The 19,474-nt window shown below is 42.7% G+C and overlaps 1 protein-coding gene across 1 annotated transcript in view; it reads right to left on the bottom strand.

Annotated features, from left to right (window-relative positions):
* The window catches only part of LMTK3 (lemur tail kinase 3), a 134,999-nt gene that overhangs the window by 22,219 nt on the left and 93,306 nt on the right, over positions 1 to 19,474 (bottom strand). Inside the window, exons 11-13 of the mRNA XM_088450960.1 lie at positions 10,494 to 13,531; positions 8,008 to 8,366; positions 3,143 to 3,236 (exon numbers count right to left, since the gene is read on the bottom strand). Coding sequence (XP_088307086.1) covers positions 3,143 to 3,236; positions 8,008 to 8,366; positions 10,494 to 13,531 — 3,491 coding nt within the window. The remainder of the gene's footprint in view (positions 1 to 3,142; positions 3,237 to 8,007; positions 8,367 to 10,493; positions 13,532 to 19,474) is intronic.

Here is a 19,474-nt window from a genome sequence, read left to right on the forward strand (position 1 = left end):
CGGGATACTGGCAGTCGGGACGCCAGCACCGGTATTCTGTCTAGTGTCGGGATTCCGGCGTCGGCATTAAGACCGCCAGAATCCCCACGCTCGGGATATTGATTGCATCCCCTCTGGGACACCAGCATGCGTTCTTATTAATTAGCATTGAATGGCTTTCACTGGATAATACTTATATGAATAACTCTGGATTATATATGTATGTTAAGATGATCAAGCATCAGGCACCTCAAAATAAAGATTACAGTCAGAAGACTAGATTTGGAACATCAATATTAAACATCCACTGTAACTTTTCAACTATTTCTGTACACTTTTTTTTTTTTTGTATTACTGTTTATTAATAAATTATATTTGCTTTTATATGTAGATATATACTGTATATTAAATTGTAATATATTTTTAAGGCGAGGCTATCTAATTCCTGATTATCAGATAATGTTTTTGAGTAGGTTACAATTTGTTTCAATACTGGGATCCAGTTTTTATTCTTAAGATCATTGAGTATAATATTAATACTGTAGCTCATCCAATTTAAAATCTAGCAACCTTTCCTAGTAAACTAAATTAACTAATGTACATAATTAACATTGAATACATTGAATTACCACACTGTCATTTATTTATCTTAAAATCACATAATTAATTAGGTCACTGATAACATCACACAGAACATCTCAAATATTATTACATTGCTGATATCATACAAAGTTCATAATGCAATTTATTGAAATGTCTCTAATTAATTTCCTGTTTTGTTTTTAAATGAACATATTTTAAAAGAATTAAGATGATAATCATAAATGCTACTTTAATTATATTAATGGTGTCGCTAGTATATATTTAAGCATGCTGCTTGTCCGTCATGTTTATAGTTATATTAGCGACACTGTTATAATGCTTTAAGTTGCATTTTAAAGTTTTCTGCATGCTGGTGCGTGGAACATTCCTTTGACATATATAGTGTCGACAGAATGATTATTGAACTGCCATATGTATTCCAAAATAGCATTGCCTTTGCATATTGTATCCTGTGTGATTTCACTAGATGCAAGCTCAGAATGCAAAAGCACCTATGCAGAACCATATGTGATTTGAACTACAATGATTAGGATGATTAGAAGGCAAAGTTCAGTAAGGATGTGTTCAGGTAAATGTGGCTCATGCATACCAGCAAATAGACATATACAGTATGCTGTCAATGTCATGGTGGACGCATTTTGAGATGTGTACTGCTCTGCATATGTTCCGTAAATACTGTACGCTACTTTGCTGTGCACCTTTCTTTTGTATATTTTACACTTATTTTGTTCCCAACTCTGCATCAGCTCCATTGTGTCATTTTTCCCAATCAGAATGGCATAGGCATTGTTGATTTTTATAGGGTTGGGTACGGAATCCCAATGGTCAGGATGCCGACGGTTAGAATACCGACAGCGGCATCCTGACAGTCAGAATCCTGACAAATTTAGGTAAGTCTTCTAACCCTTATCCTAACCATCCCTCTAACCCACACCCTCCCCCCCTCCGGCAGCCTAACACTAACTCTTCTGTCCTGCAGCCTAAACCTAACCCTCCCAGCCTAACCCTATTGCTCCCCCTAGTGCCTATCCCTAACCCTAAACCTAACTCCTAACCCTGATACTTAATGTTCGGATCCGACCTTCGGGATTCCGGAGCCGGTATTTTGGTGACCTTTGGGATTCCGGAGCCGGTATTCTGACCGTAGGCATCCTTTGATAAAGCTGCAATGCGACAGCGAAATGCATTAGGTGGCTACTCCTGGACACTGGGTTACTGTATGGGAATCTTTCCCTACTTCTTTTGGGGCATTATCCGGATCTGGAACACCAGCACCTTTATCACTGGGACTGCAGGCCAAGGATTCCACTACTTGCGTTGGACTCTCAAGCAGACCAGAACCATCACTAATTAGGATCCTCATCATTGTTGCCACAAGCCGAAAATGACATTTTAATTAGCTGGACAATCATTTCCCCCAGACCCCATTGATTTACCAGAACTGTACAGATTATTTTAATACCCAAGTGTCCATTCAGACATACCAATATTAGCTTCATAAATTTAAATATCTAGGTCCATTATTGCTTGTTTGCAAATGCAGGTGTTTTTATCTTTTAATTTATGCTTTGTTTTTATATGATATTAAATGATGTTTAATACTTTTTACTATTATCATTGTATCTAGCACTGTTTCTATTATAGTGTTCCTCTATATCCAGGAGACTGACCATCTCCTAATAACAGCATCTTGGAGAAACAGCCTTAACAGCGCCCCTTTTTCCTTCTTTATTACAGAACTAATAAATAAATGTATGTAGCCCTAGTTAGAGGGTGCATGTGGCAATAGAGGGTGCATGTGAGTGGAAGGACCAATCAAAATCGCAATCCCAAAACTGCAGCTTGTGATCGACCCTTCTGCTCATACCTCTCCCCTCATTTTTTGTCAGGGCCTGTGGGGGAGATGTATCAAACATTCAGGAGAGATAAAGTGGAGAAGCTTTGCACAGCAAACAATCATTTATCTAGCGCAGACTATAAAATGACAGTAGCTGATTGGTTGCTATGGGCAACTTATCCACTTAATCTCTCTCAAAGGTTTGATACATCTCATCCCCATGAGAGAAACAGGAGGGGGCCACAGGCTTCGTGGATTACACTATACAATTGCAGGAATAAAACTCACATACCCATGGAGAACATTTTCACATACTAGATTTCATTCATATCAATTTTATCTATCCCCAAAAAAATTAGACCTATTGAAGAAGTAGATTTGAACTGTAACCCCCAGTTAACTCATAATGATTAAAACATTCTAATACCATGTTAATAGTGTACTGGACACAGGGGTGGATCCAGGGGAGGGGAAGACGATCTGGACCTAACACTTCCATACTGCCCACTACTGCTTGCCGCTGTATAGAGGCACAGCAGGCAGGGAGAGAGCAGATACTGCTGGGGAGGCTATTGCCATTGAGCAGCAGCAGTCTCTACTTTCTCCCTGCCCAATTTGCCACTGCGCTGCTATATATAATGGCCAGCTGTAGTGGGCAGGGGAGAAGTGTTACAGGGATCAGTCACAGAGTCTGATCATTGATTTAAGAAGAAGTTGCCTTACTGAAACCATCAGAAGATGAAAAAGCATCCAAGCTTGACTCTAAGGAAGGATTCTCTAGAGAGTTTTGATTACTCAGTTCATTTGTCGGCGTCTCCTGGAACAAACAACAACAAAATAATAGTGTGATCGTAACAACCAAGGTCAGAGCAGCTGGAACTGAAAGAGTTTGTTACAGAATCAATGCAAAATCATGAAGTCATTTAGCTACAAACATTTGTAATGCTTGTAATTAATTTCCAGACACTGGCGGGAGTGAGTGCATAGAAATAAGTGAACCTTGGTGCGATCTGCAATATTCTGTATGACATATTTACTGAATTTATTTGTAATTCAGTTTATGGTATTTCATACATTCCTCTTCAATAAATATTAACTTATAAGGCTCAGAGAATACAAGACAGTTAAAATCCAATATATAAAATATAAAAAAATATAGACATGATAATGCTATAACACACTACAAAATGCTAAGTTGTAGTCGTTGGCCTACATCTGTCAGTACAGAGGCTGATTAGTGTACATAAGCTGCAGAAATATGGCTGCATGAAACATATGTACAGGAACTCATGAGGATAATTAATTTAAGACTTGTATTGTACAACACAAAGTTATATGATTGCAGCAGTATGAGGGACTAAATTGACACAATTATGTCAGTTTCTCAACAGTTAACATCCCTTGGAGTGCAAGTAGACAAAGAATAGATCGCTACAACAATGTCTCAGAAATTAGCGCCTGAGTTTGACTTCCTGGTTGTGGCTTTGGAGGCAAACACAGCATAGTTAACAACAGATACAGTCAGAGCAAAGTTACTGCAGTTCCATAGCTTATCATAAGAATGAAGTGCTGAGACCACTGCATTACACACAAAAGGTGAAAAATTCAGAAAGTTTAAACTCTAGTGCTATAATTGTCGCAAGATAGATCACAAGGTATTTGAGTGCAAGCAAAAGAATGTGAATCCTATCCAAAGCAAAATATGCAACAGCAAAGATGAATCAACCCTGATTGTTACAGATAACTGCAGAAAAGATTGTTGGTATATCGATTCAGGTGCAACAAAGTATTTCAACTGCAATGAGGAATGGTTCACCACATTAACCATATGTGACCCTATTGCAATCAAGGTGATTGGCAATCAAGTGCTTACAGCTACAAAAGCTGGAACAATTACAGCCTGCTTCAAAGTTGGCATGAGAATTAAAGTCACTAAAAACCGGAACATGCTTTTTGTACCAGAGATGGAAACATATATTATAGTCATCAGTGTCCTTGAACAGAGGCTTCACAGAGTTCACTTCACTAAAGGAAAGAGTGTGAAACAAAAGAGGGACAGTAATAGCTACAGGCACAAGGTGTCAACAATTGTATCCCCTTGATAGACAGCACTGTTACACAATGATAACAAACTTAAGCTGGGTACACACTAGGTTGACCCGCCGACCTATCTGGGAATTAATAAGAGTATACACACTTACAAATTAGTCTGCCTGATGTTCTGGGCTTGACAGCTGAAATGGGTGGGCATTTAAATCACCTGCCCATTTGAGCTCTCAATCACGGCCGGGTCCCACAGCATGTGTATGGGCAATCAGAAGGTTGCCCATACACACCAGCAGATGACCAATATATCTTTCAGCTTTACTGGCCATCTTCTGTGCTGCACAGCAGATCAGATATGTCTGTGAACGATGTAGTTCACAGATGGGTGATATATATCTATCAGTGTGTACCCAGCTTTAGTCACAGTCACTAGAATTCTGGCATAGAAGATTTGGTTACGTTGGATACGACAGAGTTAAAAAATCTACAAAACAGGATGGTCACAGAATGTCAGTGACTAACACAGAGAAACCCATATGTGAGTACTGCATAGCAGGAAAATAAAGTTGTCAACCATTTCCCAAGTCAACAAGCATAGCTACAAAACCACTTGAGATAGTACATTTAGATGTTTGTGGTCCAATGGAAGTAAAGTCAGTAAGTGGATACAGATACTAAGACATTCATAGATGACACATATATACTTCATAAAAGAGAACTCTGAAGTAGCAAAGAATATTGCAGACTACAAAAATCACATTGGTCACAGACTAAGGGCACTGAGATCTGATAATGGTGGAGAATACCTAGACAAACAGGTGGAATCTTTCTTAAGAACATATGGAAGTGAACATCAGCTGTCCATTGCCTATACTCCTGAGCAAAACAGTGTAAATAAATGAGCAAACTGTACACTAGTGGAGAGCAAGAAGTACGCTCAATGATGCAGACCTAGACAAACTGTTTTGTGTGGAAGCTGTGTCCACGGCAGTTTATCTATAAATTGTTCTCCCACAGTTGCCCTAAAGAACATAACACCTATTGAAGCCTGGTCAAAGAGAAAACCAAGTGTAAGACATCAAATTTGGAACTACTGCTTACGTACACATACAAGATGCAAGCTGGATTCAAAATCAGTAGAGTGCATCATGCTTGGCTATTACCATGAAAGCAAAGGCTACAGTTTATGGAATCCAAGTACCAAAAAGCTTGTAAAATCCAGAGATGTTATATTCAAGGAAACAACACAAGTTGTAGAAAAGCTGGACATTGACATGCAGAACAAGTATGTGTCACTGGACATACCAGCAGCTGGAGATGTATCTGAACGAGAGGCTACCATCGTGTTCAACCACTGAAAACATCTTTTGCAAGATCAAATATCAGCAGACCTCATAGGAGGAATGATGAGAAATTAGCAAATATTGCAATCAGTGAGCCTCAGAATATCCAGAAGCCAAAGTCAAGATCCGATTAGTGTGAGTGGAAATCCAAGATAGTCAAAAGAGAACAAATCTAACAGTGATAAATGTGAAAGACATTAAGAGTTGTGACAGTGACAGCAGCCCTGAGGTCGTGAGCCAATAAGGCACAATGGGCCATAACAAGCAAGGACTCTTGCTAATTTATCTACCAAGAAGGCCAAACTAAATTCAAGTGATATGTTAATGCATTTTTATGTGTTTAACCCTGTTTTCCTTTCAGGTTGCTGCAGAGTAGTTGAAATTGACTGTTTTTGGAACACAGAGAAGCTTGTATCAAGGTGGGTATTGATAAGGGAGTGTGCCACTGTGCAGACTCCATATTATTTCTCCAGGGAGGCTTCATTCCCTGTTCCAATATGGCTGGTGAAGTTAGAACTGAGCATGTGCGTTCCATCTTGTATTTACTGTGAGAGAGTGACACAATGGACGATGGATATCTCCCACTTAGCTCTGAGACTTTATACCAATTCCTCTGTGACTGTGAAAAGTAGTGATTTAGTGTTTCTAGTACACTGTGAGTGACTTTTTGTGTGGTTATGTTGCAAATAAGAGAAACAACATCTCCTTGAAAAAGGCCCTAGAGGCTGAAACGCGTTGGAGTACACTACACACTAAAGATTCCAAAGTTATCTGCTTTTTTGCCTACACCAAGGACGTAAGACCAAGGTGCACTTCATAGATGATCCGGAACCTTTCTTCAACAGCTATTGTTTCCAAGAGACATCAACGTACAACACCGTCGTAGTCACGTGACCAAACCAGGAAGACAGCGCCGCTGAAGTGTGGAAGCCGGAGCCGGCAGGGCTAGGAGCGGTGCCCTTAGGGTAGAGAGGTGAATCCCAGGTCGGCAAAGGGAGACACACGGCACATTACTCTCACGAGCGGTGTGACCATGGTGTCCCGGCCCCCGACCTCAGCGCACGCTGTGGCGTTGTATGTCGGAGGTGGCGTGACATATCGGGCACCCTCCAACATTGATGCCAAGTAGCTACACGCACTGTAGAGAACAAGCCTCTCCCCATCAAGGCCACACCGTACTCCCTGACCCCAGGAACATCATCCCGGGCACCGTAGTTCATCAACCATCACCATTTTTTCTTTATTAGCGGGACACCGCAGATTGTTCTGTTTTGATTATGCAGTGACATTGGATAGGAACTATTTAACCATTAGATTTCCGATTTACCACTCATCCTACATGATTGAAAGATACAGAGACAATCTTATATTTGTGCACCAGTTTTAACTATCCTTGGTTTAGTGAATAAATATTTTTGTGATACTTTGATACACACGCGTACTGGTTACCATTCTGTTACATTGTACATTCCTACCTAATGGGATTTTCATACTAATAAGATATCATTATCTTATCTTTTTCATTGACTATAACTTGGTACATGGTACTCAATTTACACCATCAGAATCTATTTGTTTCAATTTAATGATAATTAGTCATTCATTTGACAATTAGCCATTCATATATTACTGGACGGAACGAGAAGGTTGAGCGCTACAACATACTTTTTATTTATGTTGCAAATAAGATGCAAAATTCAGGAATAAGCACAACTAGCTCCCGGGGATGGAGTGTCTAAGTCGTGCCAAGTGTCTCTTGGCCATATGATGTGGTGAATTAGGACACCACAGTAATAGCACCATATTGCGAGTTAATCTCATCTTGTCCACCAAACAGTAGGCCAGAGACAGTAATGGTTAATACCACCTTCAAACCTGCCATAGAAACTGCGCTCCGCAAAAACTATGTGACATTGTTAGGAACACATTCTCTCTCCACTTTTAATCTAATTTAAATGTGAGATGCACACAGACATGTTTCAAATTTGTTCCACGCGGGATAAATAGGTCTATATGCATAGGGAAAGGCTTGCAGAATGCACCATTGAAAGCAATTTGATCCTGCAAAAGTAGCCTATCTTGTGATGTCATGTACTGCAGCACAAAGGTAGGAGCAGAATGGCACAAAGTGGATATTACAGAAATGGAATCAATGGGTGTTGTGCTACAAGCATAGACAAATATGTGAGTTACTTTTACCTGGTCAAACAGGTAAACTGTGACATCATCGAAAAAAGACACCATCTTCCTTTTACGATCAAGGTCATCATCCACCTCATCAGCTGATTTCGGTGATTTCAGCAGGCTACGGAGATTACGTGCATCATCTGTCTCTGTTACTACAATAGGGACACCGCCCGCTTCTCCTTCAGATTCTGAACCTGTTCTCTGGGTCTCTTGGAGTCCAAAACTCTCATCTTCCTCATCCTCGTCTTCCTTGTTGCAATGTGAATCTCTCTTTTCCTCATCACTGTCCCAAAAAGACTTGCGCCCAATGGAACTATGGAAAGCTTGAAGGTTTAGTGGTGGAAGGGATAGGGAGAGTCTGGCCACTTTTGCTGTGATTGAATAGAAAATAATGTAAATTGTAATTAATATATAATTTAAAAAATAAACATGTACTTACAGCAGACACTATAAAATACAATATAATCATAAATACAGAATAATTATGGTACATACAGGCTCAGAACGGAATATGGTGTAAATGTTTAAATACAACTAGCCTCTAAATTTAAAGCAGGAATTTGTTTTAGGGCAAAACCAAGTTGATTTTCCTTAAATAAAAAATAATTGTAAATTTAGCAACTACGGGCCTGATTCAGCATGGATCGCAATTGCAACAGTGTACGCAGATCAGTCGATGGTGCGTACCGCGCATGCATCGCAGGGTGCCTGCGTGAGTTAGCATTGCGATCGCTCTGTGATCATGCTCACAGAAAGAAAGCCATCGCAGAGTGAGTGTCGGAACGTAAGTGTTTGGGGGAGTTGACGTGGGAGTGGTCGGCGAAATGCAGGTGCGCCTGTCCGTTTGAACGTCGTTACTTGGGCGTACATAATTTAGCCACTGCGACGGTATATGCAACTTGAGGACTCACTGTGTGCGACGAGAGTTGTCATTTCTGAGACAGGTCAGTGCTGCTGTAATTGTGCATGAGGGGCCGATGTTATTATTATTATTAACAGTTATTTATATTACTCGATGTTACCGATATATATGCAGGTCTGTGAGGTCTTACAGATGTGAGATAGCGGTAGTGGGTGTCTATATGCTGCCATTGCGATTGCTGTCATTAGCATATTTTTGCAGCAGGTCTGCGTGCGTAATCGCAGCTGTGATCACAATAGTGATCCATAGTGAATCAGGCCCTATACTGTATCTAAAATATCATGCCAGTTCCATGAAATCAGAACCTATTAAGGGGCCTATCCATTACATGACTTTTTGAACAATCTGACCAAAACCAGGAGATTTTGGTTGCATTGTTCACAAAGTCGTGTAATGGATTGCCGGCAAGGACCAGCGATGTGCGTGCACGCTGGGTCCTTGCCATCCCCGACTATCTACTGAACATACCCGTTAACCTGACGACGCTCGTCAGATTCCCCATGTTCCGAGATAGGAGGTCGGGATCCTGCACTGAAAGACGTTCAGTGAATGCCGTTCAGTGCAGGCACCGCACCCGGCGACCTGAAGGTCTGAACGCTAGACGTTCAGTCTTTCAGGTCGCCTAATGGATAGGCACCTTAACATATACCCCTATATTGGTTGTACTGCTAAGTGCAAGATGTCTTAAAGTGGCTCCCTGTAGGAGCACTGAGAGGGGGCCTTTGGCGCCACATGTAGAGAGGGTCCCAGTACTTCTAACGAAACATGGGAATACCCTAACATACTTGGCTATATCACCTAGTACTGGGGCCCGATTTATCTCCTATTAGTGTCTACAGTGTTTTTCAATGGACTATATTTAGGAAGTGGTGGCTTTTGTAAAGCGGCACACATTCAGTGTAAAGCCCCGTGCACTTTACACCGAATGTGACTGCCACTTTAAATTTTCAGGTCTAACCAGCAAAGAAGGGGCAGCTTACAAAAACCACAGCTTGGTAAATATATCCTGTAGACTCTACTCTGGTTGGGAAAACATCTGCCCTCACTATCAGCACTCCATATAAACTATTTTCTGTTTTTATCTGCTCCTGAACTTTTACATATTTATTTGTGAGTGATACAAGTAGCTCTTTTATCTACAGTGCATCCAGAAACATCCAGATAGATGTGCCAAGCTTGTGGCATCATATTCAAAAACACTTGAGGCTGTAATTGCTGCCAAAGGTGCATCAACAAAGTATTGAGCAAAGGCTGTGAATACTTATGTACATATGATTTCTTTGTTTTTTTAAATTACATTTGCAAAAATCTCAAAAAAACTTTTTACACATTGTCATTATGGGGTATTGTGTGTAGAATTTCGAGGACAAAAATTAATTTATTCCATTTTGGAATAAGGCTGTAACATAACAAAATGTGGAAAAAGTGTAGCACTGTGAATATTTTCCGGATGCAATGTATGTCAACTTGCATTTTACATTTAATTCTCCTTTAAACTAAGAGAGAGATCAACATATCCTTTTATTAATGTGTATTTAGAATATTTTACTGTTTCAGTAATTCATTTTTCTTTTACCTTTAATAGCTTCACTTCCAGTATTCGCTGTAGAACCAAAATCTAGAAAGAGTTTTGATTGCTCCTGCACTTGTTCCTTTGTTTGTATATCAAGAGTATCTTCTTGCTCCTTTACAAAGTTGTCAAGGGTCTGCTGCGATGACAATACACTAGCGTCCCCACTTGTGTCTTGTTTACAGTCATCTTTTCTTCCCCCCAACACATCTTCTCCTTTGTGTGTCTGCTGATCATTGTTTTCATTTCCACCATTGTTCACACTAGGTTCTATAACACAGCAATCTCCGACCAAAGTCATGTCCTTGGTTTGATCACCTGTAGGAGATTTAGTCCCATCAAATTCAGGGATGTCAGAGGACTCTTGGCACAAAGGTTCACTGTTTGATGTGTTTTCAATAACTGGATTTGTTTTAGGTTCCATAGACCACAACTTCAAAACAGCTTGGTCTTTTAAGACACATGAATTCACAGTCCCTGACTCAAAGGTAGACAGCACATTCCTGGTGACGTTTTCTCTCAAGGAGACAAGGAGCTGCTCTTTGCAAACCTGAACAACAAAACCACTTTCAGGTTGCTTCTTTAGTATGTTCTCATTTGAATCCTTCAGTTCAGTAATCAAATGTGATGTGTAATTGTTTTCCTGCAGGTCTGTAGTTTTTATTTCAGAAACTGTATGACAAAAGTCTTCACATGGTGTCAGGTTTATACCACCATTGCAGTTCAAAATTCCATCTCCACAATCTGTGACTTTATCTTGAAGATACTCAGCATTATGATAGTTTTGTTCTGCATCCACTGACATTGCAAACAACTCTTCATGCATCGCTTTGACATTTACATTCTCTGGTCTGACCATTTCTTCTGGGTTTTCATCTTGATGATTTTGAAATTCATCTTCTGTTGATATTACAACTGATATTGTTTCAGTGCACACCCCATTGACATTGTCACTATCAAGTTTTTGTCGAGATGCTCTGCCATGCTTCTCTGGTTCATTGTCATAGTCAGAGAAATATGCAGAATCCCGATGGGGTGTTCCAAGAGTTAATGTTCTAAATGAGCCGTCTTCTTCCATAGGGGTAGCCTGTGGCTCAGACAGGTCTTCTGTTAGCGTCAAGTCGCTGGTTGACTCTGATATTGGAGTTAAGGGTAACTTCAAATCTTTAAAACCCATTTCATCTTTTACTTCTTTATAGATAAACTCTGGGGAAAATGTGTTTTCTGTATCATAGCCACTGTCTCCAAACTTCTGTCCAGGGGATGAAAAATGAGAAGCAGGGCTACATATATCAGAAGAACTGGTGTTGGAAGGAATGTCCAATGAATCAACAGAGTCTGATGTTGCACTAGAAGTAGGTGGTGTCTTTTCAATGTGCAAAATATTATGGCTCAGTGGAAACCTATTTAGAACATCTGGACTTATCTCTATTGTTTCCTCTTCTATGCTTTCTGCTAATGTGGAAAGAGGTGGGATTTCAATTGGGACAATGACACTGCAATTGGCCATGGAATTGGAAATTCCTATGAAAGGGGAAGGGGGATGGTTGGAAATACTCTTTTGCAAGGATTCATAGGACTTTACTTGACTACGGTTACAATAGTCTTGAATATCATAACTTTTCACAGCTGCTCCCATTAAAGGGTCATAAAATTCCTGGTGTTCTGCTGCACATAGGCTGTCCCCAAAAGGTCCAGCATAGAGATCCCCATCACCAAAAGTTCTTGCTGGTATGGAGCACTCTGATAAAGAACCTTGTTCAACTTTTAAAGAGGAATCATCGTCCAGGCCATAATGGTCCTGATGCATGGCAATATGTGTGGTCCAATCAATAACAACATCTCCACGCAGCATAGCACAAGAGCATCTTTGCAGGCTACCCATCACCCCTCTACTACAAAGAGGGCAGGAGGGCATGTTACGATGACTGCTGTTGTCTGTACTGCTACTACTGCTTTCAGTGCTCTGATCTTCCATTAGTGAAGGCTCACAGTCCCAAGGCGAAGCTCGATCATCTAAAAACTCTGCCAAAGACTCAGGATCTCCAGCAAGAGTCTCCCCAGCTCCTCTCTCCTCAAGCGTATCTGAATCCCAACTTCTTCTATGATCTTCTATATCTCTATAAACATTCAATATTGTGTCAGAAGAAAACACATCAGGTAACGTGGGCTCCATTAAAGAAGTCTCCTGTACCTGTCTTGATAAGTCTCTTTCCACTGGTCCACGGAAAGGGTTTACATAACGTGGCAATTCTCTTCCTATAGTAATAAAAGGATTATTGTTACTAGGAGTCCATCTATCTATAAGTTTAGGAACTTCATGTAAAATCAAATGAGCAGGAGGATCATCTGGACTGGTTCTACCACTCTCAAGTGGGTCCCAGTCAGATGAAAAGAGTGGTTCAAGAGGGGAAGATGGGCTCCCAAGGGACAAACGTTGATGCAGTGATCGTTGCTCCTGCATGTCATATTTTCTTTCATAGATTGGACTAGGAGCACAAACAGTACAGTCCACACCGCTGCCCCTCTCCGTATGTTCCTCTAGTCGAATATAATATTCACTGCTTACAGAAGGACTACGGGCACTGATAACTGGAACTACGCTTGGGGTGTCCAAACTCTGGCGGGAATGTTGATGACTGGAATCATAGAAAGGATTTGCAGGCACAGTCAATGTTCCATTATTTGGTGGGTAATCCTGACACTGAGATGTTGTCTTCCAACGCCCTAGTCTGGCTTTCTCCCACATGTACTCAAAATTGAGCCCACGACTGCTCTCCGTTACAGTCAAGATGTCATCCATGTCTGCATGAAACCCATCCCCACCATTAAAGTTATCTAGCAGTGGGAATGCAGAAATCTCATCAGAGTGTCTCAGAGGACCCAATGAGGATTTGCTGGGCTTGAGAGAATTCCAACGCCACTCAAAGCTTTCCTCTGTCTGATTGGAGCACTCATTTAACAAGTAAGTGAGCTGTAGGTGAAGCTCTTCTACTGTAGGTCTTTGTTCAACAGACAACCAGCACGACTGCATCACCTCATACCTAAGAAAAATAATGGAAATATAATGCAATATTGTAAAAAGTAACATTCATTTTTTAACACAACATAAGTCTTATATATTTAATACTATGTAGGTTTTAGTCTAGTTTTATTTTTCTATAAACATTCAATCAAACATTACAAAATGCGTACTGTCTGCATAGCTAACATATTTGCATTTAACAAGATGAGTGGGAGCAAAAAAAAATATTGCTTATGCTGCCAAGTAAATATCTTTTAATAATCTCCACTTGAACAAATTATGAAAAAAAAATTAATTCAAATTAAAATTTTTTGCTTGGTATTACTGTATTTTAAATTGTTTAAATTTGAGAAGTACATATTCATAAAACTAATTTTTCAGGCTCAACATACTGGAGTAGTTGTATGATATAACTTAAGCCCTGCTTCCAGAGGCTCCTGCTTTGCTCATCACAGCATGTGCAGGAGCCTCGGGAGTCTGGAATGGTTTCTCAGGCCTCTCATCCAAACTGTGCTATAGGGCACATACTGTATGGGACACAGAGGTCAGCATTATGGACCATGTAAAATGGTGTACACCATGGCTGGTTGCTCACACACAGTGTCGGACTGGGGCATGAAGAGCCCACCGGTGGAATGCAGTGATAGTGGGCCATACTTAGTGGTGTGGCCAGCATCCACAGGGGCTTGGCTAACCATTAGAGATTGCATGGTATGGACTAGGAGTGAGCGGGTTCGGATTTCTGAAATCCGAACCCCTCCGAGCCCCCCCGATCCAAGTCAGATCCGAGTCAGGCTCGACTTTTCCCGCCTGACTCGGATCTGAAATCGAGGCAAAACATCATCATCCCGCCTTCCGGGTCTCGCGGGTTTTGGATCCTATATAAGGTACCCGCGTCGGCGCCATTTTCTCACTCGGCTGTGGACAGTGAAGAGGGAGGGTGGGAGTTAGGGCTGGCTGGGCTGTGTAGTGTAGTGTAGTGCAGAGTAGTTTTGTGCTGCGCTGTGCTGCTGTTGTCCACTACTTCAAAGTCCATAGGGGCTGGCTGTGTTGTGCTGTGCTGCTGTTGTTAATAGGGGCTGTGTCCACTACTTCAAAGTCCATAGGGGCTGGCTGGACTGTGTTGTGCAGTCAGTTCTCCATAGGGGCTGTGTCCACTCCAAAGTCCTGTGCAGTGTCCCAGTCCTAAAGGGGTGCTGTAGTGTTGTCCAGGGGGTGCTCTGTCCATCAGGGGTGCTCCCCCCAAGTGCTAAAAAAATAATATTTTTTGTGTGTTTGTGAATTGTGTGCGCAGTAGCCGCACGTGCATCAACAAAGTAGTGCCAAGCGTGCGCCTGTGTCATAAGTAAAGGGCCGGCTGGCTTGACCGTTAAAGGGTGCTGTAACCCCCAAAGTACACTCCAGTCCAAACCAAAAAAAAAAATATTTTCTGTGTTTGTGAATTGTGTGCGCAGTAGCCGCACGTGCATCAACAAAGTAGTGCCAAGCGTGCGCCTGTGTCATAAGTAAAGGGCCGGCTGGCTTGACCGTTAAAGGGTGCTGTAACCCCCAAAGTACACTCCAGTCCAAACCAAAAAAAAAAATATTTTCTGTGTTTGTGAATTGTGTGCGCAGTAGCCGCACGTGCATCAACAAAGTAGTGCCAAGCGTGCGCCTGTGTCATAAGTAAAGGTCCGGCTGGCTTGACCGTTAAAGGGTGCTGTAACCCCCAAAGTACACTCCAAACCAAATAACAAAATATTTTTTCTGTGTTTGTGAATTGTGTGCGCAGTAGCCGCACGTGCATCAACAAAGTAGTGCCAAGCGTGCGCCTGTGTCATAAGTAAAGGGCCGGCTGGCTTGACCGTTAAAGGGTGCTGTAACCCCCAAAGTACACTCCAAACCAAAAAAATATATATTTTCTGTGTTTGTGAATTGTGTGCGCAGTAGCCGCACGTGCATCATCAAAGTAGTGCAAAGCGTGCGCCTGTGTCATAAGTAAAGGGCCGGCTGGCTTGACCGTTAAAGGGTGCTGTAACCCCAAAAATACACTCCAGTCCAAACCAAAAAAAAAATTATTTTCTGTGTTTGTGAATTGTGTGCGCAGTAGCCGCACGTGCATCAACAAAGTAGTGCCAAGTGTGCGCCTGTGTCATAAGTAAAGGGCCGGCTGGCTTGACCGTTAAAGGGTGCTGTAACCCCCAAAGTATACTCCAAACCAAATAACAAAATATTTTTTCTGTGTTTGTGAATTGTGTGCGCAGTAGCCGCACGTGCATCAACAAAGTAGTGCCAAGCGTGCGCCTGTGTCATAAGTAAAGGGCCGCCTGGCTTGACCGTTAAAGGGTGCTGTTACCCCCAAAGTACACTCCAAACCAAATAACAAAATATTTTTTCTGTGTTTGTGAATTGTGTGCGCAGTAGCCGCACGTGCATCAACAAAGTAGTGCCAAGCGTGTGCCTGTGTCATAAGTAAAGGGCCGGCTGGCTTGACCGTTAAAGGGTGCTGTAACCCCAAAGTACACTCCCGTCCAAACCAAAAAAAAAATTATTTTCTGTGTTTGTGAATTGTGTGCGCAGTAGCCGCACGTGCATCAACAAAGTAGTGCCAAGCGTGCGCCTGTGTCATAAGTAAAGGGCCGGCTGGCTTGACCGTTAAAGGGTGCTGTAACCCCCAAAGTACACTCCAAACCAAAAAAATATATATTTTCTGTGTTTGTGAATTGTGTGCGCAGTAACCGCACGTGCATCAACAAAGGAGCAGCGCCAAGCGTGCGCCTGTGTCCCATAAGTAAAGAGCCGGCTGGCTCATTTCTTAAAGGCTGGTGTAACCCACAAAGTGCACTACTCTCCAGCAAAAATAAAAAAATATTTTCTGTGTTTAGCCGCACGTATATATCAAATCGATATAACATAAATGGAGGACCAAACCTTCTCCGATAAAAATAAAATAGAGAAAGATCAAGAACCACTTCCTCCTAGTGCTGAAGCTGCTGCCACTAGTCATGACATAGACGATAACATGCCATCAACGTCGTCTGCCAAGGCCGATGCCCAATGTCATAATAGAGGGCACATACAATCCCAAATTACAAAATTCAGAAAAATGACCTTGAAAAAAACATTTAAATCAGCTGAAGAGAAACGTAAACTTGCCAATATGCCATTTACGACACGGAGTGGCAAGGAACGGCTAAGGTCGATCCCTAGTATGTTCATGACTAGTGGTTCAGCTTCACATGACGATGGAAGCCCTCCTCCCACTAAAAAAATCAAAAGAGTTAAGCTGGCAAAAGCACAGCGAAGAACTGTGCTTTCTAAGAAGATATCACAAATCCCCAAGGAGAGTCCAAGTGTGGTGGTGGTTGCGATGCCTGACCTTCCCAGCACTGGATGGGAAGAGGTGGCTCTTTCCACCATTTGCACGCCCCCTGCAAGTGCTGAAAGGAGCACCCACAGTCCACTTGCTGATATGCCAATTGAAGATGTCACTGTTGAAGTACAACAGGATGAGGATACTGGTGTAGCTGGCGCTGAGGAGGAAGTTGGCGAGGAGGATTCTGATGGTGATGTGGTTTGTTTAAATCAGGCTCCGGGGGAGACAGTTGTTGTCTGTGGGATGAAAAAGCCCATCACGGTCATGCCTGGGCAGAAGACCAAACATTCCACCTCTTTGGTCTGGCAATATTTCTATCCAAATCCGGACAACAACTGTCTTGCCATATGTACCATATGTAAAGGTGAAATAAGTAGGGGTAGGGACGTCAACCACCTAGGAACATCCTCCCTTATACGGCACCTGCAGCGCGTTCATAAAAAGTTACTGTCAAGTTCAGAAACTTTGGCTAAGACCGTAAGCAGTCCAGGGACACCTAAATCTCATTGTCCTGTTGTATCCAAGCGCCTGCAAACCACACCGTCAACTCCCTCCTCGTCAATTTCCTCCTTAGTCAGGATCGGAAGTAGTCCTGCAGGCCATGTCACTGGCATGACTGACTCTCCTATCCGGGATTCCTCCGGAGGATCCTGCATTGCTACGCCTACTGCTGCCGCTGCTGCTGTAGCTGCTGCTGGGAGTCGTTCATCATCCCAGAGAGGAAGTAGGAACACCACTACTTTTACTAAACAATTGATCCTCCAACAGTCCTTAGCGAAGAGGATGAAGTACGACAGCAGTCATCCTGAAGCAAAACGTATAACTGAGGCCTTGACTGCTATGTTGGTGTTAGACATGCATCCGGTATCCGCCATTAGTGCAGTGGGATTTAGACAATTGATGGAGGTAGTGTGTCCCCGGTTCCAAATCCCGTCTAGATTCCACTTCACTAGGCAGGCGATACCGAGACTGTACAGAAACGTCAGAAAAAGTGTCCTCAGTGTCCTGAAAAATGCCGTTGTACACAATGTCCACTTAACCACGGACATGTGGACAAGTGGAACAGGGCAGACTAAGGACTATATGACTGTTACAGCCCACTGGGTAGATGTATCACTTTACACAGCAACAGCAGCAGCGTCACCAGTAGCATCATCTCAGAAACGCCAGCTCGTTCCAAGGCAGGCTATGCTGTGTATCACCGGTTTCAGTAAGAGGCACACCGCCGACAACCTCTTAGAGAAACTGAGGGAAATCATCGCCCAGTGGCTTACCCCACTTAGACTCTCCTGGGGATTTGTGATATCTGACAATGCCACCAATATCGTGCGGGCATTACATCTGGGCAAATTCCAGCACGTCCCATGTTTTGCTCACACAATAAACTTGGTGGTGCAGAATTTTCTGAAAAGCAACAGGGGCGTGCAGGAGACGCTTTGGGTGGCCCGAAAAATTTCTGGCCACTTTCGCCATTCAGCGACTGCGTGCCGAAGACTGGAGCGCCAGCAAACACTCTTGAACCTGCCCCGCCATCACCTGAAGCAAGAGGTTGTGACACGGTGGAACTCAACCCTCTGTATGCTTCAGAGGATGGAGGAGCAGTAAAAGGCCATACAAGCCTATACATCCACCTATGACATAGGCAAAGGAGGGGGTATGCACCTGACTCAAGCGCAGTGGAGAATGATTTCCGTGTTGTGCAAGGTTCTCCAGCCCTTCGAACTTGCCACACGTGAAGTCAGTTCAGACACTGCCAGCTTGAGTCAGGTCATTCCCCTCATCAGGCTTTTGCAGAAGCAGCTGGAGAAAGTGAAGGAGGAGCTAAGACGGAGCGATTCTGCTCGGCATGTGGGACTTGTGGATGAAGCCCTTCATTCGCTTTGCCAGGATTCCAGGGTGGTCAATCTGTTGAAATCAGACCACTACATTTTGGCCACCGTGCTCGATCCTAGGTTTAAAGCCTATGTGGTGTCTCTCTTTCCGGCCGACACAAGCCTGCAGAGGTGCAAAGACCTGCTGGTGAACACACTGTCAGCTGAAGCGGAACGTGACACGTCAACAGCTCCTTCTTCATTTTCTCCCGCAACTGGGGCTGCCAGGAAAAAACTTAGGTATCCTAAGCAAGTGATGCAGGGCAGGCAGGACCAAGTTTGGACATCTGGTCCGGACTGAAGGACCTGGCAACAATTTCTGACATGTCTACTGTCACTGCATATGATACTGTCACCATTGACAGAATGGTGGAGGATTACATCGGTGACAGCATCCAAGTAGGCATGTCAGACAGTCCATACCTGCACTGGCAGGAAAAAGAGGCAATTTGGAGGCCCCTGTACAAACTGGCTCTATTTTACCTGAGTTGCCCCCCCTCCAGTGTGTACTCCGAAAGAGTGTTTAGTGCATCCGGGAACCTTGTCAGCGAAAGGCGTAGGAGGTTGCTTCCACAGAATGTGGAGAAGATGATGTTCATCAAAATTAATTATCAGCTCTTCCAGGGAGACCAGCCTCCAGAACGTACAGAGGGACCTGTGGTGGTGGATTCAAGTGGGGACGAGTTAATACTTTGTGAGGATGAGGATGTACACACTGAAGAGGGTGAGGAATCGG

This window comes from Taudactylus pleione, unplaced genomic scaffold (assembly GCF_031769625.1).
Source record: "Taudactylus pleione unplaced genomic scaffold, aTauple2 ptg000535l, whole genome shotgun sequence".
Classification (NCBI taxonomy): Eukaryota; Metazoa; Chordata; class Amphibia; order Anura; family Myobatrachidae; genus Taudactylus; species Taudactylus pleione.